This window comes from Aquarana catesbeiana, linkage group LG01 (assembly GCF_042186555.1).
Source record: "Aquarana catesbeiana isolate 2022-GZ linkage group LG01, ASM4218655v1, whole genome shotgun sequence".
NCBI lineage: Eukaryota > Metazoa > Chordata > Amphibia > Anura > Ranidae > Aquarana > Aquarana catesbeiana.
Window position 1 is genome coordinate 316,841,451 of NC_133324.1, and position 26,318 is coordinate 316,867,768.

The window sequence follows — 26,318 nt, forward strand, 5'->3', positions numbered from 1 at the left end:
GAAAGGTGATCATGTGCTACTGAAGGGGGCATTGAAGCATTATCCTTGCAGTGTGAATAGTTTACTTAGAGGGGAACCAGTAGTTTCACATTCATACCATTTTTTTTTGTTTGACAGCTCCCAAACAGAAGCTAGAGGAAAGAAGTTCCCAAGAATTTACACAAAAACTGGAGATAAAGGTACTGCTATCAATGACGTAGGACAGGAACTGTTTCTCTTTAAAGGAAGGCACAGATTGTATAATATACTGTATTCTTCTATAGGTTTCTCTAGCACTTACACAGGAGAAAGAAGACCTAAGGATGACTTGGTGTTTGAAGCATTGGGAGCTACTGATGAACTGAGCTCAGCTATTGGGTAAGTTGTGCCAACTTTTATCCTTGTTTTGTTTACATGTATTTAAAAAAGAAATAAAAACATATTGGAATTTTTACAGTATAAAGTGAACCTATCATAAGAAAAAAATAAAGGCTGTGCATGCTGACTTTATTCTAAAAATGCTATAGGCCTGGATTCTATGCTGTTGCAAGGTAGAGTACCCTGAGGCCTCCTGGGACACATGATGTGGTGTCCCGGGAGGCTGCATCTTAGGACATCATTCTCGCCTAGGCAAGAATCCTCAAAAGCATGAGGAGGATTCCCAAAAAATGTAAAAACTAATAAATAAATATTTATCGAACATCAAGGGACACAGCGCCTTAAAGTGGAGTTCCACACAAAAATGGAACTTCCGCTTTTCGGAACCCTCCCCCCCTCCGGTGTCACATTTGGCACCTTTCAGGGGGGAGGGGGGTGCAGATACCTGTCTAAGACAGGTATTTGCACCCACTTCCGGCGTAGACTCCCATGGGAGTCTACGCCTCTTCCCGTCCCCACCGCGCTGTCTCCTGGGAAACACACAGCTCCCAGGAGAGAGCGGGGACCACTTGGAACGCGCAGCGCGACTCGCACATGCGCAGTAGGGAACCGGGAAGTGAAGCCGCAACGCTTCACTTCCTGATTACCTCAGCTAGGATGGCGGCGGCAGCTGCCGAGAACCGAGCGGGTTCTCGGCGTCGCCTACCGACGTCGCTGGACCCTGGGACAGGTAAGTGGCCAAGTATTAAAAGTCAGCAGCTGCAGTATTTGTAGCTGCTGGCTTTTAATATTTTTTTTTTTTTGGCGGTTTGGGTGGACCCCCGCTTTTAAGTAATTACTTAATGGGTTATAGGCCACCTTCAGGTGATGGACACTGGCATACCCAATCCAGGAAGTTTACTCCCTATATAACCCCTCCTTCTTCCAGGAGCACATCAGTTTTTTCGCCAGTGTCTAAGGTGTTGGTCACGAGTGAAGATGTGCTCTGAGGAGCTCCAGGAGGGATCCATGCTGGATTTAAATAGCCTCCATACACCAGATCCATCCAAAGTGCCACTGAGGCCTAAGTGGATGGTACCTGGGCCTCGTATCCAAAGCACGAGGTTTTGCCTGTAACGCCTCTCTTTGTGGGGCTGGACCCCAGGAACTCAGGGCTTTACATTACCTAGCTTTCCTGGTGGGGTGCTTTACAGGCCCAAGGGAGTTGGAACCCCGATATCTAGGGACCCGGTCCCTGAAGGTTTGCTATACGCAGCCCGCCGTGATGGGTGAAGGTTGGATTGTCTGTTAATTCAGCAAATCCTGCGGCGGGGATGAGGTAAGGGAAGAAACTTAGGTATTAAAAACACCTATGTATTCTTTAAGGGAAAAAATGTTGTCATGCGTTAATTCTCCACTAGAGGGAGTCTATGCACATACCTTACTCTGTTGTCTTCACTGTAAAGCTTAGCCTGTGTGTGGTCGCAGCAGCGTGTGCAGGGAGATTTTTATCAAGGTAAAAGAAATCTGCAAAATGTTTTCTTTCTCCCCCCCTGAAGGGACCAGAGGGTTAGGGGGACATCAGCGCTGTACCCCCCTTAGATTACCCCCCCCCCGCCGTGGGGGGTGTGGGGGTCACGGTGGTACTGCTAATTTTGTTACCGTTGGCTGATGTTGCTGTTGTTGGTGCCTGCTGCTGGACGGGTCTCTGCCACCCCTCCCCCCCCTCGTGTTGGGTCTGTGGACCTGAAAACACCGCGCACGGGAACATTTTTAAATGTTAAAAGGGGCGGGATCTTTCTCGGAGGAGGCGGGCCTAAGCGCGCAAAACAGATAAAAACTACAGCTGGGACAGTCTCTCCTCGACTGACGAGAAGGAAACAAGCAGCCTGCACACAGGGACACAGGAGCTGTGGCACACGTGAGGGTTGCAAACTGGCATTCCTGATACAGAAAGGACACCTTTTTCCCAGCACTAGGCTGAACTTTATAGCAGCTTTAAATGTCATGACTATATTCAGTGATTAAGTGCAATTTGTATAGTGCCTCTGTTTTTGTACTTAGGACTATGCCTACCAAAAAAAGACACCACAAAAAACAAAAAATTAAAGGTTTCACCCCCAGGCATTAGGATCTCGAGTCGTATTTCCACGCTGTCATCCTCGCTGGAATTACCAGTTATGGCAAGCCAGGGTGAGCCATTGGAACAAACTGATGGTGCAACTGCTTCTCACATCTCAGCCCCTGTATACGTGACTGAAGATCTCCTTTCCTCCTCCCTGCAGGGTCTGGAAGAAAGATCAGCAGCTTTAATCGCATCCTCCATTCAAATAGATAGGAAGCGTGCTAGATCCCCCTCCCCCACTTCAGAACCTTTTCAAGGGGAACAGTGGGCTTAGGATGAGGTGTTACCCTCAGTCGTTCAGGAGGAAAAACAAACCGATGATTCCTCTGTGGAGGAAACAACGGTAGATAAACCTTTTCCAGCCTCACAATCTGAGAAATTGCTGATACAAACTCTTACGGAGATGGTTTGTTCCACTTTCATGCTGCCCCTAACGAAGTCTCTTGAAAGCTCGGTTTCTTCCTTGGGTTCCTTAAAACCTTCTCAGCCTTTGCATGCGTTTCCTGCCCATGCATTACTAGAACAGCTTATTTTTGCTGAATGGGATCACCCGGATAAGCATTTTCTCCCTCCTAAGAGATTTTCAATTCTCTATCCCCAGGAGGAGAAATTCTCCAAAAAATGGAAAGTACCAGCAGTTGACGCTGCGATTTCCAGTGTGAATAAAAGCCTAACTTGTCCTGTAGACAATGCACAAATGCTTAAGGATCCAACAGATAAAAAGTTGGAATCCCTGTTAAAATCTACTTTTTCCTTGGCAGGTGCCCTGCAGTCGCTGCAATAGGCGTCTATCAATCACTAAAGGACCAATTTAAACAGGCCCTTATGCCACGTACACACGATCGAACTTTCCAGCAGAAAAGGTCCGACGGAATCATTTCATCGGATATTCCGATCGTGTGTGGGCTACATCGGACTTTTCCTTTCTAATATTCTGACGGACCTAGAAATAGAACATGTTTTAAATCTTTCCGACGGAATCAATTCCTATCGGGAAAACCGTTCGTCTGTATGCTATTCCGACGGACCAAATACGACACAAGGGCAGCTATTAGCTACTGGCTATTTAACTTCCTTTTTCTAGTCCCGTCGTACGTGTTGTACGTCACCGCATTCTAAACGATCGGACTTTGGTGTGATTGTGTGTACGCAAGTCCGTTTCAGCAGAACTCTGTCGGAACTCCGTCAGAAAAACCGTCAGAGTTTATTCTGACGGAAAAACCGGTCGTGTGTACGCGGCATTAGAGAGATTCCTGCACAACAAGCTCGGGAATTGGCTGAACTACCAAAAGCATTATGCTTTGCCATTGATGCCATTAAAGATTCTATTCACCAGGCGTCCCGCCTTACACTTATGCTTGTGCATATGCGTAGAATCCTATGGTTAAAAAATTGGTTAGCTGAAGCACCATGTAAAAACCTCCTAACTGGGTTCCATTTTCATGGGGAGAGACTATTTGGAGAAGACTTGGACAAATATATCCAAACAATTTCTAGTGGGAAAAGTACTCTTTTGCCAGTCAAAAGAAAGTATAAACGCCTCCGCCGTCAGACTCTAGAGGAAAACCTCAGGGTCAGACCCAGGCTCAAAAGAAGTCCTGGGGTCAGACACCTGCAAAGCAGAATCCTAAAGCCTCATCATGAAGAGGCACCCCCCCCTCACCAAGATGGGGGGAAGACTTCTGCAATTTTCAGAAGTCTGGAAAGAGGAAATTCAGGACAGATGGGTCATCTCCACGGTAACGCTCGGGTACAAGCTGGAATTTCGGGATTTTCCTCCTTCTCGATTCCTGAGGTCAAGCGTTCCAAAAGATCCAGAGAAAAGACAATCTCTGTTTCAGGCACTAGACCGACTAATATCTCAAGGGGTGATCATACAAATCCCCACAAAGGAGCAAGGTCTGGGGTTTTATTCAAATCTCTTTATGGTATCAAAACCAAATGGGGATGTCAGACCCATTCTAGATCTAAAAAATCTAAATCAGTTCCTGAAGATGCGCTCCTTTCGCATGGAGACGATCAGGTCAGTAGTTTCTATCCTAGGAGGAGAACTTCTGGCATCAATCGACATCAGGGATGCATATCTGCATGTCTCTATAGTTCCCACTCACCAAAAGTTTCTGCGGTTCGAGTTCGAGCAGCATTTTCAGCTTGTAGCCCTGCCCTTCGGGCTAGCCACAGCACCCCGGGTGTTCACAAAAGTGCTGGCCCCACCTCTAGCCAGGTTAAGGGCACAGGGCATAACAGTCATAGCGTACCTAGACGATCTATTACTAATAGATCAGTCAGTGGCTCATTTGGAGCAAAGCGTACGTACGACAACCAACTATCTGGAAAGTTTGGGTTGGATTCTCAGAGCTGGTACGGGTGGTCAGGTCAAAAGGCCATCTTTCATTTCGCCTTTGCATGAGGTTGCTAGGAACCATGGTGGCTTCATTCGAAGCAGTTCCCTATGCCCAGTTCCATTCAAGACTGTTGCAAAACAGTATCCTGTCGACTTGGAGCAAAACAATTTAAGCTTTAGACTTGCCAATGTGGCTGTCCCCAAGAGTAGCCCAAAGCCTCACTTGGTGGTTACTAACCCAGAATCTGCTGAAAGGGAAATCCTACAGACCAGTCATCTGGAAAGTGGTAATGACGGGTGCCAGCCTTTCAGGCTGGGGAGCAGTACTAGAAAAGACAACTGTCCGAAATAACCTTTCCCATCAATATCTTAGAGATTCGGGCAGTGCGTCTGGCTCTAAAGGCCTGGACTTTCAGGGTACGGGATTTTCCTGTCAGGATTCAATCCGACAGTGCCACAGCTGTGGCCTATATCAGTCAGCAAGGGGGCACCAAAAGTCTCTCAGCGCAGAGAGAGGTGAACCATATTCTAACTTGGGCAGAAAGGAATGTTCCGTGCCTATCGGCAGTCTTCATTCCAAGATTGGAGAATTGGCAGGCGGACTACGCCTGTCGCCAGCAGTTATTCCCAGGGGAATGGTCTCTTCACCCCTACATATTTCTGGCTGTTTGCCAAAGATGGGGACTCTGGACGTAGATCTTCTAGTGTCCAAGTTCAATATGAAGTTAGTCAACTTTGTGGCCAGAACAAGGGATTCATTTGCATGCGGAACGCATGCATTGGTGACCCCGTGGGATCAGTTCTCACTATGTATTCCCCTGTATTCAGTTGCTGCCTCGACTTCTTTGCAGGATCAAGCTAGAAAGAAAGCCGGTAATTCTGGTGGCACCAGCATGGCCCAGAAGGTCATGATATGCAGAAATCATAAAGGTGGTCCCTCCCACTACGGTCAGATCTGCGCTCTCAGGGACCGATATTCCATCCTTCCTTACGGTCTCTAAATTTAACGGCTTGGCTATTGAAACCCACATTCTGAAGAAACGTGGGCTTTCTGGGTCAGTTATCTCTAACCTGATTAATGCAAGGAAGCCAGCTTCCAGAACTATATATTATCGAGTCTGTAGGGCTTATGTTTCCTTGTGTGATTCCAAGGGTTGGCACGCTCGGAGATATATCATAGGCAGAATTCTTGCCTTTCTACAACTAGAGGTAGAATTGAAATTGGCCTTGAGTACTATTAAAAGCCAAGTCTCAGCTTTATCGGTCTTATTTCAAAGACCACTTGCTACACATTCTTTAGTCCGGGGTTTTATACAAGGGCTGACGTGGCTTAATCTGCCCGTCAAGCCTCCCTTGAACCCTCGGGACTTGAACTTAGTTTTGTCTGTGTTACAGAAACAGCCATTTGAACCGATACACCATATTCCCCTAGTTCTTCTGACAAGGAAGTTGGTATTTTTGTTTGCTATAGCCTTAGCAAGGAGGGTTTTGGAATTGGTTGCTCTTTCTTGTAAAGAGCCATATTTGATTTTTCATGAGGACAGAGTGGTGTTGCGCCCTCGTCCAGGTTTTTTACCAAAAGTGGTCTCAGGTTTCCACCTGAACCAAGATATTGTCCTGGCATCGTTTTTTCCAAAACCATGTTCCAGGGAAGAGAAGTCACATTGTCTTGATGTGGTGAGAGCAGTGAAAAAAAATTTAAAGGCGACTGCTCAGATTCGTAAGACTGATGGCTTATTTATTCTGCTAGAGGGTCCTAGGAAAGGACAGGCAGCGTTGAAATCCACTGTCGCTAAGTGGATTCAGCAAGTTATAATTCAAACTTATGATTTAAGGAGTAAGATTCCCCCTTTTCAAGTTAAGGCGCACTCTACCAGGGCGGTTAGTGCTTCTTGGGCAGTGTGTCAACAGGCCTCCATGGCTCAGATCTGTAAGGCCGCAACTTGGTCTTCAGTGCATACATTCACAAAATTTTATCAGCTGGATTTAAGGAGGTATGAGGATATCGCCTTTGCACGCAGTGTGCTGCAGGAAGCAGTATAGGTCCTCAAGTCTGGGGGTACCCTGCGGGTTGTCTCTCCCTCCCCTCAATTAGCATTGCTATGGGACGTCCCATTAAGTAATTACTTGAGGCTCTGTGTCCCATGATGTACGATAAAGAAAATAGTATTTTTTATAACAGCTTACCTGTAAAATCCTTTTCTTGGAGTACACCATGGGACACAGAGGTCCCTCCCCTCTTTTTTGGGATTTAAGTACTGTATATTGCTTTGCTACTAAAACTCATGTGCTTCCAGGAAGAGGAGGGGTTATATAGGGAGTAAACTTCCTGCATTGGGTTTACCAGTGTCCATCACCTGAAGGTGGCCTATAACCCATTAAGTAATTACTTAAGGCTCTGTGTCCCATGATGTACTCCAAGAAAAGGATTTTACAGGTAAGCTGTTATAAAAATGCTATTATATGCAGCTGTAATAGAGGAGGGGGTGAAATCATGGAAAGTGGATGAGGAAAGTTAAAGTATACTTTAATGAAGATCTACTGTATTGTGTTTTCCTATTGTGTGAGATGTAAGTGCTTTTCATTTTCTTTTAGCCCTCCTCAATAAAAGCTGCATAAGTTAAACGTTACATAATAGTTATGTGTTCCAAACCTTGCACTGATAAGGCACAAATTGCCAGAAACTATTTTATACAAGTGGGGGTAAACAATTTTGTGAATTTAGCCTGTAGCTGTGCTATACACAAGTGAATCATAGCTACACTTATATGTGAACATAGCGTTAGCTTTACCTATATAGGATGAGGATAAACCTAAACAATTAATTCAATATAATTTGTATAAGCTCAAGAATACCGAATACTTTAATCATATTTCTCTGTAGAGGCTTCAAGTGGCAGAGGTTGTGGTGCTCATTCTGTTCTAATTCGTCTCATCTGCTTTCCAGACTGGCCAGAGAATTCTGTCTGGATGCTAATCTCCAGTTTGTGTCTGAACTTGAGAAGGTAATGCTCATTGTTGTGTTTGTACTCTCATACAAATTGATTTCTTTTTTTTTCCCATTATCCATTGTAATCAGCTGTAAGGGTTTTAAAGTTCATATTTTAACTGTATATGGAGATCAGTTTGCCTTCAAAATTATATGTAAACCTAATCATTAAACCTCACATACAATTTAACATTTTAATGTCATTTCAAAAGCTATTTAATCATTATAAATCTGCAGCTTTTAGTAAAATAATACCTGCTGATCCTGCCATGTAGGTCCTTGTTCAGGCACTTCCTGTTATAGGTGACAGTGCTTTGTTCTTGACTCCTAATTGTCCTCCTGCACTATTCCCATCATACCGGCTACCATATTGGCTTCCGAAGGAGACAGCAAGAAGCCATTTCAACACAAATTGCACAAGCATAGTCAACTGTTGTCACCAAAATGGCAGTTATTTATGATACACAGTAGTTTTGAAATGGAATAGTAGAGTATACTTCTACCATGTACAGTTTAAAAAATGCTGCTTCAGCAGTTGTCCTCAACCTTAAGGCTCGGTTCACACTTGTGCGATGCAGGAACCAGCGCTATTCCAGTGCAGGTTGCCATCGCTGTGGGTGTCAATGTAAAGTTAATGACACCCCCAGATCGTTTCTCAGATCGCAGTGTGAGCTGTCAAATGCTACAGAAATAGGATCGCATGGGTGTGAACATCCATGCAATCCGATTCCAGTGTGGACCATAAAAAGGGTCCTGCACTATTTTGGTGCAAATGCGATGCAATTTCAGCCATGCTGTTTGGCTGAATTTGCATTGCACAGACATCGCATGTGATGTGCACAGCAATGCGGTGCGAATCACATGCAATGTCTCTGATCGCACCAGTGTGAATCCAGCCTTAAACTGTTTTAAAATGCCACCTAGTTATGACCAAAAGGTTCTTATGGGGTATCGGAAATGCTGGCTGTTATCCAGTGCAGTTAATATGCAGTCTTCTGAATCAGTTCAGTTCTTAGACTACAGTCCAGATTCAATATAAGGGCATTTGTCAATGGGCGGCTTGCTTTTTGGGTAAATTCTGTTTGCATTTGAAATCAGTTTGAGATGCTTCTGACATCATTCACAGTTCACTGACAAGTGTATTTGACATGCAGTTAACCTCCTTTTGACCTGCATTTGGTTCAATGACCTGTTTTTACTGTCCCGTGGCTATCCATGTGAGAGAGGCCTCAGGCCCCAGTATAAACCCAATGGGGGCATTCAGTAAAGCTGCTGCGACACTTTTCCTGCATTAATCCCTCTTGTTAATGTATTGTGCCAACTTCAAGAAGCATTTGTGACACTTTTGGCTCTGACAGCAATTTGTGCACTAAATTCAGGTAGTTCTAAAATGCCCCACTTTTTCATTGTATCGCCTGAATGCGCCAAATGTAAAAGTGAAGCTAATTAAGACCAACTTTCTTTTGCATACAGAGAGAAAAACTCGCTCAGATAGATTTTGTGAATGTGTCTCACGTGCACTCTAAAAGTGGCGCAGCATGAGCCAAATTCAAATACAAGTTCTAAATAAGTATGTGAATTTGTCTGATTCTTCGCCAGTTTTAGAATACATGGGAGAAACTTTCAAAATCTGTCTGTGCCAGTCTTTATGAATTTCAGCAAATGAATTTTTTTTTTTTTTTTTTAAATGATATGCCCATCTATCTCCCAATGGTGTTTTCCTTTAACTGCAAGGAGGTCTGGGACCTGGTCATCCTTTCTGGCAGGGGTGCCTGGGTCAGAATACAGGTTGAGAGGAATTACAAATTCTTTTTACAAATCCTGTTATGATCTGTGTATTTGGAAGCAGCAGGAGACAGCTCCATATAAATATAGGGGGTTGAAATGTGCATGCTTTGTCAGGATGTGAACAAATATCAGAGGACTGGTTCTAGGAATGTATGCATCTGCAGAGGGGGAGGGTGGGTTACTTTAAGACTGTGCATGAGAGCAAACACTGCAAGTGCTTTTTGTCTTGAAACTTGCCTAACCTTTAATCAAGTTTGGGCACATGCAAGGATTTTTACTAGACTTTTTTTTGAACTGTATATCTTTATATCACATACCATTTTATGATAAATAAATACAAGCTTGTTTAGAATAGTACATAAATGTGTGCATACGTGATGTCTAAAAAATGTCCCCACAGATACAGTGCATGCTGCAGGATGTTGGCTCAAACATTGCAACACCTTTGTCCTCTGCCAGGGAAAGCCATAAAGGTAATGTTGGTATGCTTCATGGACTAGGCAGTCGCCTAGGGCGCAGTCACAACTGCTCGTTTCCCTAATCTCTGCCGGGAGGAGGGGGCGCCGGGAGCTTGTCAGTGCCTGAGCTTTTCCATAGTCTGGGGTGCGGGAGGTAGGTGTCGGTCTCCTGTCCTCCTTCTGTTCCGGACATCGTGCCAGCCGGCTCTCAACACCAGCTCCTCTCATACTCTGCCCCTCTCCCCCCTTGTACTCTGCCCCTCTACTGCCCTGTACTCTTCTCCTCTCGCCCCTGTACTCTGCCATCCTGTACTTTGCCCCTCTCCCCCCCCCCCCCCTGTACTCTGCCCTCCTGTACTATGCCCCTCTCGCCCCCTACTCTGTCTCTCCTGTACTATGCCCCTCTCCCCCCTTGTACTCTGCCCTCCTGTACCCTGCCCCTCTCCTCCCTGTATTCTGCCCCTCCTGTACTATGCCCTTCTTTCCCCCCTGTACTCTGCTTCTTCTGTACTATGCCCCTCTCCCCCCTGTACTCTGCCCCTCCTGTACTATGCCCCTTTCCCCCCTGTACTCTGCCCTCCTGTAATCTGCCCCACTCCCCCCTGTACTCTGCCCCTCCCCCCCTGTACTCTGCCCTCCTGTGCTGTGCCCCTCCCCCCCTGTACTCTGCCCCTCTCCCCCTGTACTCTGCCCTCCTGTACTCTGCCCCTCCCCCCCTGTACTCTGCCCTCCTGTACTGTGCCCCTTTCCCCCTTGTACTCTGACGTCCTGTATTTTGCCCCTCAGCCAAGTATAGTGCCAACACTGACTGTGTACAAGGACAGCAAGAGCCTTACCCACTCTACCCATATGAATGTCTATACAGTGCCAACATCTTCTACAGTGCAGTGCAAGAACAATTTTCCTTCCAGTGACACCCTCAAGGTGGTGGGGACATTTATTCGTTCAGTGACACCACATATGCAGGTGCATTTCTACCTAAGACCCTGTTCACCCATACTATAGTGACCTGTGTTTTAAAAATGTTGACATTTTTTTTTTTGTTGGGGGGATGGTCTTGCCTAGGGCACAAATTAGTCTAGCACCGGCCCTGTGTGCGTGATTCTAAAAAAATAAACATTCATACTCACCTATGTAGTTGAAGCATCAATAACAGCTGCATGTGTTTATTATTTTTAGAATTTATTTAAAGCAGTTGTAAGCCCATTTAATCAAGTTCATGTTAAATTAATCATCGCAAGCTATTGTGCTGTGTGTGCATAGCTTCCTACCTGCTTGCTCTCCGTGTAATCCTTCGTTTTGTTTGCAATGACAACACCGGCACATGCGCTGTTAGTCCTATTTTTCCGGCAAGCTCTTTGTGCCAGAAATATGGTATGTACATTAAGTCAGCGTCAGCCTCGAGATCCCGCGATACTCCTTCCCCATTTTGAGGCTAGGCCTCAATTATGGAGTAATGCAGCTGCAGGATCGGCTCCCTATTCGCTATACACGGTTGCCATGGTAAAACGAAACAAAAACAAGGCTTGGCTTCGGGAGCTAATGCGCATGGGTGGGATTATGGCCACAGAGACCAAGTGAGGGTGGAAATAAAATGCTGTTTAGACACGGAAGGCAAGAGTTATAATTGCCAGTGGCTGCATACAAGCAGGAGTTTTCAGAAAAAGTTTCTTATTTCAAGTAAGAACGTTCTATTTGCCTTCTGTATGTGGTGCATAGTTTCTAAACAGTAACATGCAATTCCATATTTATTATTTGGGGTAAAATTATCTGAGTTTACTACCGCTTTAACATTTTACTTTGTGTGTCTTTTATCTATATTGCACTGTTGTAATTTATGTAGCTGGATAATTGTGTATGTTTTGTGTGTATATCATGTATTTAAATTGGCATTTAGCATAATGTAGCTTCACACTGATTTATTTTGTTTCCATAGTACGAACATCATTTAGTGCTGATCCTGCCCAGGAGCTTGAGCAGTGGATTGATAAATACTCTGCACAACTTCCCCCCTTGACCAACTTCATACTTCCCGTAAGTCTTTTTAATGAAAACAAAGTACAATGGTATTTTATACTCATATAGCTTGAAATTAAAAACCTAAAGCTGATTCCCCCCTGCTTGAGATTCTGTCTTTAGTACATCCATTTTCTTTGGGCAGGGAGCTAATATTTTATTTCTGACATGGAACCCATTTTATTCAGATGTAATGGTGCTCTGTGACCTTCATGATATCGGAATACCCAGTCTTGGGGAGACAATACACAACCTGATTTTATAGCCACTAAAACAATCCAGCGAGAAGATTGGGCCATGTGGCAAACGCTACAAACAACAAACAAACAATACAAACAACAAAAATAGATATCAGAAATGTTCAGTGCTGTGCAAAAATTTTAGGCAGGTGTGAAAAAATACTGTAAATGAAGAAGTGTTAATAGTTTATCGTTATCAAATAATAAAACGAAAAGTAAATGAACAGATGAAAAATCCAAATCAAATCAATATTTGTCTCCAAATCAGCATCAGTTCTTCTAGGTATACTTACACACAGTTTTTGAAGGAACGTGTCAGGTAGGTTGTTCAAAACATCTTGGAGAACTGACCACAGATCTTGTGTGGATGTAGGCTGTCTCAAATCCTTCTGTCTCTTCATGTAATCCCAGACAGACTTGATGATGAGGCCAAACTATCAATTCCAGGAGTCCTTGTTCTTTACTCTGAAGATGTTTCAGTGTATATCTCCTCATTGATGACACCATCGATCGGGCAACATTGAGGACCATAGACACAATGGGGTTGATTTACTTAAACTGGAGAGTGCAAAATCTGATTCAGCTCTGCATAGAAACCAGTCAGCTTCCAGGTTTTATTGTCAGAGCCTTATTGAACCAGCTGAAGTTAGAAGCTTATTACCATGGACAGCTGCACCAGATTCTGAGTGCTTTTAGTTTTAGTAAATCTCCCCCAATGGTCTGCCAAGGAAACTTAATGCAGCAGGACAATGACCCTAAACATACAGCCAACTAGGATTGTCCCTTTCCTGACTGACAAAAGGGAGACTAGAACTTCATTGCAAGTGTGTGTCCCTTCTGGTTATTAGCCAAGTGCAGTGGGTTCTAGTAGTTTTGAGGCCAAGCTCATTGCCTTTATGTTGTTGTTGCCATTAGCAAAATATGTGACATACCTGCGCTGCTAGAGTTATCTACCACAAGACAGTAGTGGCTAACACCCTTGTTGAATCGGTAAAGTGAAATTGTGTAATCTGTGCAATCCACTCTATTTGTATATGTGCTCAAAACTAGAGTTGCCACCTCATCCCTTTAAACCCGAACACCTTTGAATTACACAGGTTCTGAGGCTAATTAAATGCAGATAAGGCACCGAGTGAGTTTACTTTACCACCTTAATCAGCCACAGAACCTGTGTAATTAATATGTGTTCGGGTTTAAAGGGATGAGGTGGGAACCATACTCAAAACTGAATATTCCTTCATTGTCGGCAATCACACCCTTTCAGTATTCCACTTCAATTGCACCCATGTGTGCTTTTTGGATGGACCTTGGTGTTCTAATAAGTCATAAACAGCACCAAATTTAAACTCCCTTGGATGTATGATGACTGATCTCCGAGGGCACAGTGTAGCTTATAAAGGGATGTCAAAAGACTTCATAGTGCTCATCGCAATCATTTATTAAGAACCAAAAGATTTAAAAAACTCACATTGTAAAAGACAAAACTGGCATCCATTGGTATTGTTATACTGAGTCAGATTACCAACCACAGTTCATAGCGTATTCTGCAGTTTGTGTGTTTTTATTGCCTCCCCAACCACCAGGGTAATCTAGCACTAAAATAACTAGAAGATCTGGAACACAGACATCCCACCAGGTCATCCGGGTTTTTCGTGTTGAATGGCGACATGAGGATAACCTAAGGGAGCCTGGAGATTTACCCCCCATAGGAACACTGGGAGCGTCAGCAAGCTAAAAGGCCTTGGCTAGGCTAAAGCCACTTGCCCTTTTATGCTTGCCATCTGGTAAGCAGGCTCTACTACTAGGGTGGATTGTCACTACTGCTTAGAAGTGCACGGTGGTGGTGTTTTCACTTTGAAATAAGGACTTGGAGAAATCCCCTTGATGTCATTTATATGAACTTTTAATAATTTTAGCGCAGCTTTTTACAGGACACTAAAATAACTAGTTTCAAATAAAATCATGGGATATGATTACTATTGAATATTGCAACCAAATAGCAACGCCATTTATCCACATCCCTAAATATCGTTGCTCGTCGATACATTTATATGTCCGTCGAACTGGAGAGAGAATTAGATAATAAAGCTTGGTCTGATGCTGCTTCCACAGTGAGACAGGGGTGGCTTGACTAAACATATTTCACAGGCAATTAATGCCACTTCATCATCAGTATCATTGGTGATAGAATAGATGGATCATACAATAAAGTATATGAGTTTACATATAAAATAAATATATATATATATATACACATACACATACACACACACACACAACTCACAGAATGCATAGCTCTATAAAGGACAGATGCACATGATTATATCTACAATAATAATGTATGTGCACCAGATTTCTACCTCTCATGGCCAAAAACCAAGGCACAGTCAGTATACCCCCCCCCCCCCCCCCCACCCACATCATGCCATGTACAGAGGCACCTAAAGAGTCAGGGGCCCATCCCCCAAACAAAGCGGTCATAACAGTAAACACCATGAGTTTGAGGATTAAAGTGGTTAAAAACCCGAAACTTTTTTTTAACTTAATGCATTCCTTGCATTACGGTAAAAAATGTTTAGGCATCAGTATCCCCCCTCACCCTTCTTACCTATCTGAGCCCTCATTTGATGCAGCGCTGTGCCTGTTTGCAGCTCTTCTCTCCCCTTACTTTCAGGTCTCACAGGCTTTGCTGAGGTAGCAGGAATCATTGGCTCCTGCTGCTGTCAATCACAGCCTGGGACGGGGTTGAGTCCTGCTGTCTGAGCTTGCACAAGTGCCCCCCATAGAAATCGCCTTTCTATGGGGGCACTCGCCAGAGAGGAAGAGCCAGAAGCACCGGCGGGGTAACTGAAAAGAGGAGGTTCAGAGCCACTCTGTGCAACTCTATTGCATAGAGCAGGTAAGTAAACCTGTTTATAAATATTTTTTTTCCCCAAAAATAACAATCACTTTAATAAGTTAGGGTAATAAAGCATGAACTCATGTGGGTATAACTACGACATTGTATATCTTTTTCCAGTGCTCATGTATACACTGGCAATTTATTTCTGACTTATTTCCAAAAGACTCTATAAAGGTCTTTACTCACTTTTATAGTGGTGCAATTTTTTATTTTTCACACATGTTAAAATATGCATTTTTTTGTTTTAAAATTACATTAAACCCTTGAAAAATTGTATTTCTTGAAAGCAGAGGCCCTATAAAATAAAATGGTAGCAGCTGCAATTTTTTTTATGTTGCATGATACTTGCGCAGCTGTTCATCAAAATGCCTAATTTTTGGAAAAAATACACGAAAACTAATTTTGGTACACATAAACACAATATAATAACCATTTATTGGTAGAATAAAAAAATCGGGGTTGCATCCAAACGATAACAAACATGTCAAGCCTTAAAATTGCGAGTGCCCATAGAATGGCAAAAAATGTTGGTATGCAAAATTGTCTATATGCAACACTTTAACCGCATCAATACAGGGCACTTTTACCCCCTTCCTGCCCAGGCCAATTGTCAGCTTTCAGCGCTGTCGCACTTTCAATGACAATTGCGCGGTCATGCAACACTATACCCAAATGAAATTTTTATCATTTAGTTCCCACAAATAGTTTTTTTATTTTTTGCTAAAAAAATGAAAAAAGATCAAAAATTTTATATATATATATATAAAAAAAAAAAAAAGTTTCTTAGTTTCTGTCAGTAAATTTTGTAAATAAGTAATTTTTTTTCCTTCACTGATGGACACCGATAGGCGGCACTGATTAGGAGGCTCTAATATGTCGCACTGATAGGCGGCACTTTTGAGCTCTGATGAGCACTGACTGGCATCACCGATGGGCATTGATTGGTGGCACTGCTGGGACTACATTGATAATCTGTGTCCTGATTAACTCCACACACACACTGCTGTGAGGAGTTGCCTCCGATTGGCTCTCCTCGCCTCACACTGACAGACTGTGAAGCGAGGAGAGCTGAAAAATGGCACTTCCATGTTTACATGTGAACGGCTGTGATTGGACACAGCCCATCACATGGTTAAAGAGCCGAGTCATTGGCTCTTTACCCAGATCGGGGTCGTGCCAGGCTGCACGCCCCAGAACGGAAGGAAATCCCGTAATATACGGCGGGCAGGAGGTAGTTTAAAAGCCTTTTACATATTAACCACTTCCGGACCGCCGCACGCCAATGTAGTCCAAACTTTGAAGGGAGATATTGTTATGGCAGCAGCTAGCTGCCATAACCCCTGTATCCCCGTTTCTGTGCGGCGGTCCGCTTTCTGATAAAAGTGGTCCCTGCGTCGGATTTGCCGCAAGATCACTTTTATCGGTGGCGGGAGAGGGCCTCCCCCTCCCGACGCGATCCGGTGCCCTCCGCCGCTTACCGGAGCCGTCGGTAGCGGCGGAGGCGATCGCATCCGTCTCCCTCCTCGGCCTGGAGACGAGTGAGGCTAAGATGGCGCCCACTCGTCTCCATGACACTGCTGGGCGGAAGCGGAGTCAAAACGTCTCTTCCGTCCACGCCTCTTAAAGGCACATTTTTTTCAATGTCAATTTTTTAAATGACTTTTTTTTATTTATTTTTTTATTGCATTTTTGTGTAAATATGAGATCTGAGGTCTTTTTGACCCCAGATCTCATATTTAAGAGGTCCTGTCATGCTTTTTTCTATTACAAGGGATGTTTACATTTCTTGTAATAGGAATAAAAGTTACACAATTTTTTTTGGTTTTTTAAACAGTGTAAAAATAAAATAATGTAAAATAAATAATAAAAATGAAAAAAATTTTTTTTTAAAAACCCCTGTCCCGACGAGCTAGCGCGCAGAAGCGAACGCATACGCGAGTAGCGCCCGCATATGAAAACGGTGGTCAAACCACACATGTGAGGTATCGCCGCGACCAGTAGAGCGAGAGCAATAATTCTAGCCCTAGAGCAACCTGTAGAATTTTTTAAATGTCGCCTATGGAGATTTTTGAGGGTAAAAGTTTGACGCCATTCCACGAGCGGGCGCAATTTTGAAGCCTGACATGTTGGGTATCAATTTACTTGGCGTAACATTATATTTCACAATATAAAAAAAAAATTGGGCTAACTTTACTGTTGTCTTATTTTTTTTATTCCAAAAATGAATTTTTTCCAAAAAAAAGTCGCTTATAAGACCGCTGCGCAAATACGGTGCAAAAAAAAGTATTGCAATGACTGCCATTTTATTCTCTAGGGTGTTAGAAAAAAAAACAATATATAATGTTTGGGGGTTCTAAGTAATTTTCTAGCAAAAAAAACCTGTTTTAAACATGTAAACACCTAAAATCCAAAACGAGGCTGGTCCTTAAGCGGTTAACAGTTTGGAGTTATTAATGAATTCTGGCCTAGAAATATTACTTTCAGTCTGACATTCACAGTGGCACAATTGCTATTTACAGAACACAAGCACATTTGAATTTGACAGGGGTGTTTTCCCAGGTTTTTGTTTCCTTCTATTAGATCCTCAATTTCACCTATGCCCTTTACTGCAGCTAATGAATGACAGCTTTGAACCCGGAAGTGATTGAATGCTAATTGCTTCTGAGTTCATTTATCACAGAGAAGATTGGGGAATGGATGTTCCCCAAGCTCTTCCCACACAGCATGCTGAGGCATTTCACAGCAGCTCAGGCTCCCTGACGTAATGAGAGGGCTTGCGAGCCACCATGGGCATCGGGGGGGCAGCAGCACCTTCTTTGTAGTGTAAAGTAAAAGCCTCCCAGAGCACCTTTACATGATCGCTGGCTTAAAATAAGCAATACCAAGCTTGTGGGTGCATCAGAAGCTGTGAGTTTGTTTTAGCCCCTTGAATACCAGAATGTTTGTAATGTACCTTGGTAGCCAAAGGGTTAAAAAAAATAAACAGAACACTGTTCATATATCTGCCTGTATTAACATGTTTCCCTTTTTATTTTTTCTCTAGTCAGGAGGTAAAGCTAGTGCATCCTTGCATGTGGCCAGAGCTGTGTGCCGAAGAGCTGAGAGAGTGTAAGTTCCTCCCACTTCTGAACCTTTTCTGAGAGAAGTACAGAGGGTAACATTGCCTTCTAAAAACCTTGTCTGGCTATCCATGCCTTCACTACTTTTGGCGTCACTGACCCTGCACAAGCATGCCACAAGTTAGTTCCTAGTGAAGTCATAATATCTTATGTGCATGCCAGTTCCAAGTACTGAAGCCGTTAGATTAGCATTGCAGCCAGTTAACATTTTCAGAAGGAAAGACAGGTCAGCGATGGCAGCCCCCTTGTTTCTTTCACCACAATTTGAATGGTTACAATAATATTTGTTAAAATGCTGAAATTGTCTTTCTTGCAATAACAGTAAAAAAAAACCTGTCATATTTTTTTCAGCACATTCAAATTGCTGCAAAAAGGAGAGGCAGATCCAAACATTGGAAAATACTTAAACAGGTAAAGAAATTCAAACTCGATGGCTCCCATCAGAGGGATCTTGTCTCCATAATGATCAGTGTATATTAAGGAAACAAGTCCTGCTGGATTGTCATTCATACTAGTGGTAGATTCCAAATGTCTTTTTCTTTTAGCATTAGGGAATCCTATGTTTTTATTGTCTGTAGTTTCATAGCTCAGTACAGGGGACCTGTCAGTGATGAGTGAATGACCAAGTGCACCATTATCCTGGAGCCTATTTTTTAAATTGTGGAGAATAAATTGTTGGTGCATTTGCTCATAGCATCTTGTCAGGTGTAATCACTCATTCAGGAGAATTAAAAAAAGGAACCTTAAAGTGTTACTAAACCTAAAAAACTTTTTTCCCTTTAACGCATTGTTTGCATTAAAGAGGAGGTCCACTTAAACAAAAAATATTAAAAGCCAGCAGCTACAAATACTGCAGCTGCTGACTTTTAATAAATGGACACTTACCTGTCCCAGGGTCCAGCGATGTCGGAAGCCGATCGACCGCTCGTCTCTCGGCTGCCCCCACCGCCATCCTCGGTCAGGGAATCAGGAAGTGAAGCGTTGCGGCTTCACTGCCCGGTTCCCTACTGCGCATGCGCGAGTCGCGCTGCGCATCTACACTGGTCCCCGTTGTGTTGTGGGAACTGTGTATTTCCCAGAACACAACGGGGGTGGGCGGGCATTTGCGGCTAGCTATTCCCGGAAGTGGGTGCAGATACCTGTATTATACAGGTATCTGCACCCCCCTCCCCCCTGAAAGGTGCCAATTGAGGCACTGGAGGGGGGGAGGAATCCGATGAGCGGAAGTTCCACTTTAGGGTGGAACTCCGCTTTAAAGGTAAAAAACGTTTTTAAGGCTGCATCTATTCTCCCTTCTTTTCCTCTTTACACAGCATTCGAGCAGCAGCAGGAGCCATTGGCTCTTGCTGCTGTCAATCAAATGCAGTGAAGAAAAAGTGTAGGGTAGGCTAAGTCCCACTGTGTAAGTCTATGGAGTGCGGCTCTATAAACACACAGGTCAAGAGCGTGCAGACTACGTTCTCCCCATATCCAGCGGCTGGCTATGCTAGCCCTAAAAAGGAGGAGCCAAGATAGCTGCTGGGGACCCCAGAAGAGGAGGATCAGGGCCACTCTGTGCAATACCACTGCACAGAGCAGGTAAGTATAACATGTTTGTTATTTTGATTTAAAAAAAATGTTTGACTTTAGTAACACTTAAATTGGTCGCATTAGCCTAGATAACTTCTACCAAATGGAAAGTCTGGAGGGGGAAGGTTTAGAGCTTATATTTTTCCCACTTCATCCACAACTAGAAACAAATTAAGCTTTAATTTAGCTAAATGCTATTTTTATAAAAGGATATAAGGCAGTGTAAGACAGGAGTCAGTTCAAAATCACAGCAGCTTTTATATTTAAAAAAAACGACAGCATGGGGCACAAGTGCAGTGACTTAGTCTGCCTTTTCTTAATAAAATGCAGCTAAATTGATTAAAAAATATGCATTTATTATTTTTGGAGCCTACAAAGCATTGCAACCATGATCAGTGGATTGTGGATGCAGTGCACTGGCTCAGGCCCATACTGAGGTAGGCCCCTTTCACATCGGGCTGTCCCTTTTTACTACTCCGCTTGCTCAGCGCCGATCGCTCTGTTGATTCCCGCTGAGCCGGCGAATGACAAGTCCGTCTCTGCACTCTGTGCAGGGACAGACCTATCAGAGAGTCCGCTCTCCCCTATGGGGGGATCGGATCGATACGGACCGCCTGTCCATTTTAATCCGATCCGCCAAACAGATGGAAAATAGGATATCCATCCATCTGGATTTTGCACATCGGATCAGGGCAGATCGGATGTCAGCGGACATGTCACCGCTGACTTCCGACGCTCCATAGAGCTGTATGGAGCGACCGTTCAGATCCGCCTGAAAAAACTGACAGGCGGATCTGAACGGTCCGCATGTGTGAAAGGGGCCTTACAAGACTAAAGTTATAGGGCTGGGGAAATTATCAGTGGAGCAGAAGTGCAATGACGTCATCGCCCTTGTAGACCATTAATACTTTTCCAGGCCTCTAACTGAAGGTCTGTGCGGCTTAAAGAATAGTCTGCAGGAGCCAGAGCATTTCACCTGCAATCCACGAATTGTGGTTGTAATGCTTTGCAAGCTTCAATGCAAACAATATAAAAATGCACATTTTTATTATTTATCAATTTGACTGAATTTTTTTTTTTTTACTTTTCTTTTTTTTTTGCACGTGGTGAACTTAGCCGTAAAAGTGTATGTCAATCCAAAAACCTTTTTTTTTTTAATTTTGTGATGTTGGAAAGTTGAACTCACTTTCTTCCTGGTAAAGGGTTGCCAACAGGACAGGAAGTGAGGGTAAATATGTCTCTAACTGGTTAGCAGTAAAAACCTGATGGAGGCATTCTATGGAAAAAAAGAGGTTAAAGGAAAGTTGCCAAATATGGAAATAGAGTAAAATCACCTGTTAATCTTTCTGATAACTCCTACACTTTAGATGATAATCTGATGCATTTTTACTTGCAGATTGAGTGATTATCTCTTCACATTGGCAAGATATGCCGCCAAAGCTGAAGGAAGACCTGAGACAAAATATACAAGAATGCAACCATGACAACTCAACATTTTCTATGGGTTTTGTTCTCCCTGGTAGTTTGCATATTTTCTGCAGAGAAAAAGTCATTTTTGATGAGTTATGGGCCCAGCTATCGAAATAAAATGAACTTTAAAGTGGGAGTAAACCCTCCTATCATTTTCAGCCAAGGAAGCTGCCATCTTCTGTTTAACCTTCAACTACCATGGTGCTGCATATGTGATCAGTTATGACACCAGCCATTGGATGGTTTGACAGTTTGGTTGAGAGCACAACCAATACGACAGTTACATTTCCGGCACGTTCCAGGAATTTAACTGTTTTTTTTAAACTGATAAATCAATGGGTTTACTTACGCTTTAACATCTTTAGAACTAAGGAAGTTTAATATTCATTGATATATTAAATCTGTGAGAGTAAAATATTGAAAACTAAAAGTGATGCTAAATAGTGTGCAGTGATTAATAAGTGCTGCTGGACCCAAGACCAGCCCCCCTTAGAAAAGTTTTGTGATCATTTTGCAGATACCAAATGATGCCTGCTATGTACTATCACTTAATTTTGTATAGGTGTACTGTACTGGAATCCAGCCTGGTTTCTTCAGGTTATCTTCATTTTGGTGCAGCACAAAGGAATCATATGAGTATGTACAGACCCATGCTATTTCATACACTTTTCCAGCCACGCACTTAGTGCTCAATATTAATGAACATCAGTGTATCCAGTCTTATGCCGTGTGCACACGACCGGACTTTTCGGCATCAAAGGTCCGACGGAACAAATCCGTCGGACAATTCGATCGTGTGTGGGTTTCATCGGACCTTTTCTGTCTAAAAATCTGACGGACCTTAGAAATAGAACAAGTTTCAAATCTTTCAGACAGACTTGATTCCTGTCAAAAAATCAGTTCGTCTGTATGCTAGTCTGAAGGACCAAAAAGGATGCAAGGGCAGCTATTGGCTACTGGCTATGAACTTCCTTATTCTAGTCCGGACATACGTCATCACGTTCGAAAGGATTGGACTTTGGTGTGATCGTGTGTAGGCAAGTCCGTTTCGTCAGAACTCCGTTGAAAAGTCCTTCGGAGTTCAGTCCGACAAAAAGTCAGCTCGTGTGTAACGTGGCCTAACAATACTTCCAAGGTGTAGGCACCTTGAGGTGCAGACATTTGCTTTGATAATACTAGTATTTCTGTATCATGAAAGTTCATGGAACCTGGGTTTGCTCTGTAGAAAAGGGCCTCAAATACTGTCTGAAGTGGGGCTAAGCCTTATTAGCTGAAATAACACAGTCCCTATTGGCCCCTAAGCTTTATTGTTGGATTAAAGAATGGTGGGGAGAAGGCTTATTTCCAATTTGGGTAGAGGTCAGTGCCCTTGGGACCCATGAGCTCAGTATCAAAGGTATCTAATGCCTGCACTAAAGTAGTATTGTTAGTTTGAGCACACAGTGATGTACGTAACAAGTTTAACAGTCACACGTGCCATATTCCTACTAAGTGTACAAGTCTTCCTTTTTTCATGTTCTGTATATTTTGTTTGTATATTTATTTACTATTCTGTCTACATGTAATGAAAGATTAAACACCAAGAAATTGCAACTTGATACTTGCTTGGTCAAATTCTCAAAACTGTAGTAGCGTACATAGTTCAGGATTCAAACAGTGTGCTGCCTTGTCCTTTCCATTTAAAAGGTAATTCAATTTTTCAGAGTTTCCTAAGCAGTATTCCAGCTGTAAACACATTTTAAAACAAATATAGAAAGAGAAGTTTTAAAGTAGACATAAACCCTACAATAAGTGGATTGCATTTAGTTTGCAGCACTGGGTATTGTAAGCATGTTATTGTTGTTTTTAATACATCAGTACTGTTGTTACTCTCCTTTAGCTACTTTGCAGCCACTTCCTCCTGCTTCTTAGTTAGAACAGTAAGGGCCAGTTCACACCATAATTTCTGCAAGCACATCGTTTTTTTTAAAGATATGTTTGAGTTTTGCAAATATAGAAATCAAAGGGAAAGCACATAAACAAACAGAATTTGCGTACTCCATGACTAGTTAGGCATTATCCAGAACCATAAAAGAACAACATAATATTTTGGATCTAGAGAGGTCAAAGTAAGGGGATTAGAAAGTGGAAGCGTGTTGTTGATACGTTGTATTTTTCCCCGTTACCTCACCTCAGTTAAGGCCTTTTTGATGCATTCGGTACAGAAAAAACACAGCATGTTCTACTTTTGTTAACTGCACTGTTGTGAACTAGGGCCATTGGAATCCATGTTGAACACTGTCCATGCATTTTTTTATGCAGAATAAAAATGCACTGGACTGCATTTGGTGTGAACCAGCTCTATAACTATGCAAGGTATGTTGGCAAAGGCAAATGACCAAGTGATAACAATGCAGAGGCATAATTGGAAGACATGAAAAACAAAAAATAGGATTTTTATTACAGCTTACCTGTAAAATCCTTTTCTTGGAGTACATCATGGGACACAGAGCCTTAAGTAATTACTTAATGGGTTATAGGCCACCTTCAGGTATTGACACTGGTAAACCCAATCAAAGGAAGTTTATTCCCTATATAACCCCTCCTACTTCCAGGAGCACATCAGTTTTTATAGCAAAGCAATATACTTAAATCCCAAAAAAGAGGGGAGGGACCTCTGTGTCCCATGATGTACTCCAAGAAAAGGATTTTACAGGTAAGCTGTAATAAAAATCCTATTTTCTTTATCGTACATCATGGGACACAGAGCCTTAAGTAATTATTTAATGGGATGTCCCATAGCAATGCCACATGAGGGGTGGGAGAAAACAACCCGCAGGGTACACCCAGACTTGAGGATCTATACTGCTGCTTGCAGCAGACTGCGCTCGTAGGCGATATCCTCGTACCTCCTTACATCCACCTGATAAAATTTTGTGAATGTATGCACTGAAGACTGAAGTTGCGCCTTTACAGATCTGAGCCATGGAGGCCTGATGACGCACTGCCCAAGAAGCACTAACTGACCTGGTAGAATGCGCCTTAACTTGAAATGGGGGAATCTTACCCTTTAAATCATAAGTTTGAATTATCACTTGCCGAATCCACATAGCGACAGTGGATTTCGACGCTGCCTGTGCTTTCTTAGGACCCTCCGGCAGAATAAATAAGACATCAGTCTTACGAATCTGAGCAGTTTTCTTTAAATAGATTTTCACTGCTCTCATCACATCAAGACAATGTAGTGACTTTTCTTCCCTGGAACATGGTTTTGGAAAAAAGGATGGCAGGACAATATCTTATTTCAGGTGAAAACCTGAAATTACTTTTGGCAAAAAGCCTGGATGAGAGCGTAACACCACTCTGTCCTCATGAAAAATCAAATATGGCTCTTTACAAGAAAGAGCAGAAAATTCTGAAACCCTCCTTGCTGAGGATATAGCAACCAAAAATACCAACTTCCTTGTCAGAAGGACTAGGGGAATCTGTTGCATTGATTCAAATGGCTGTTTTTGTAACACAGACAAAACTAAGTTTAAGTCCCAAGGGTTCAAGGGAGGTTTTAACGGGCGGGTTAAGCCGCGTCACCCCTTGTATAAAGCCCCGGACTAAAGATTGAGTAGCAAGTGGTCTTTAAAATAAGACCGATAAAGCTGAGACTGGGCCTTTAATAGTACTTAAGGCCAATTTAATTTCTACCCCTAATTGTAGAAAGGCAAGAATTCTGCCTATGATATATCTCCGAGGGTGCCAACCCTTGGATTCACACCAGGAAACATAAGCCTTCCAGACTCTATAATATATAGTTCTGGAAGCTGGCTTCCTAGCATTAATAAGGGTAGAGACAACTGACCCAGAAAGCCCACGTTTCTTTAGAATGTGGGTTTCAATAGCCAAGCTGTTAAATTTAGAGACCGTAAGGAAGGATGGATTATTGGCCCCTGAGAGAGCAGATCTGGCCGTAGTGGGAGGGACCATGGGCCCTCCACTGCCATCTTTACGATTTCTGGATGCTAGAAGATCCACGTCCGGAGTCCCCCATCTTTGACAAACAGCCCGAAATATGTCGGGGTGAAGAGACCATTCCCCTGGGAATAACTGCTGGTGACTTAAGTAGTCCGCCTGCCAATTCTCTTCTCCCAGAACGAAGATTGCAGAAAGGCATGTACTATTCCTCTCTGCCCAAGTTAGAATATGGTTCACCTCTCTCTGCGCTGAGAGACTTTTGGTGATTGATATAGACCACAGCTGTGGCATTGTTGGATTGAATCCTGACAGGACAATCTCGTAACCTGAAAGTCCAGGCCTTTAGAGCCAGACGTACTGCCCGAATCTCTAGGATATTAATGGGCAAGATTCTTTCGGTTCTTGACCACTGTCCTTGGACAGTTGTCTTTTCTAGTACTGCTCCCCAGCCTGAAAGGCTGGCATCCGTTGTTACCACTTTCCAGATGACTTGTCTGAAGCATTTCCCTTTCAGCAGATTCTGGGTTAATGACCATCAAGTGAGGCTTTGGTCCACTCTTGGGGACAGCCGCATTGGTAAATCTAAAGCTTGAATCGTTTTGTTCCAAGCAGACAGGATGCTGTTTTGCAACAGTCTTAAATGGAACTGAGCATGGGGAACTGCTTCGAATGAAGCTACCATGGTTCCTAGCAACCTCATGCAGAGGCGAATAGAGGGATTGCCATTTGACCTGACCCTCCCCACCAGCTCTCTTATGGAATTGATTTTTGCTTGAGGCAAGAACACCCTTTCCTGAGCTGTGTCTATGATCAGAGCCAAGTACTCCAGCCTTTTTAGCGGTAAGAGAAAGGAAGGAAGATTTCTCTAGGTTGAGAATCCAACCCAAACTTTTCATATAGTTTGTAGTGCGTACGCTTTTCTCCAAACGAGTCACGATTGATCTATAAGTAATAGATCATCTAGGTACGATACAATTGTTATGCCCTGTGCCCTTAACCTGGCTAGAGGTGGGGCCAG

The 26,318-nt window shown here is 43.2% G+C and overlaps 1 protein-coding gene across 1 annotated transcript in view; it reads left to right on the forward strand.

The window, feature by feature from the left end:
* The window catches only part of MMAB (metabolism of cobalamin associated B), a 33,069-nt gene extending 10,116 nt beyond the window's left edge, over positions 1–22,953 (forward strand). Inside the window, exons 2-9 of the mRNA XM_073629759.1 lie at positions 118–179; positions 264–357; positions 7,753–7,810; positions 9,983–10,055; positions 11,977–12,074; positions 18,241–18,305; positions 18,668–18,727; positions 21,282–22,953. Of these exons, the coding sequence (XP_073485860.1) occupies positions 118–179; positions 264–357; positions 7,753–7,810; positions 9,983–10,055; positions 11,977–12,074; positions 18,241–18,305; positions 18,668–18,727; positions 21,282–21,369 (598 nt within the window). The 3' untranslated portion in view covers positions 21,370–22,953. The remainder of the gene's footprint in view (positions 1–117; positions 180–263; positions 358–7,752; positions 7,811–9,982; positions 10,056–11,976; positions 12,075–18,240; positions 18,306–18,667; positions 18,728–21,281) is intronic.
* The last annotated feature ends 3,365 nt before the right edge of the window (positions 22,954–26,318 follow it).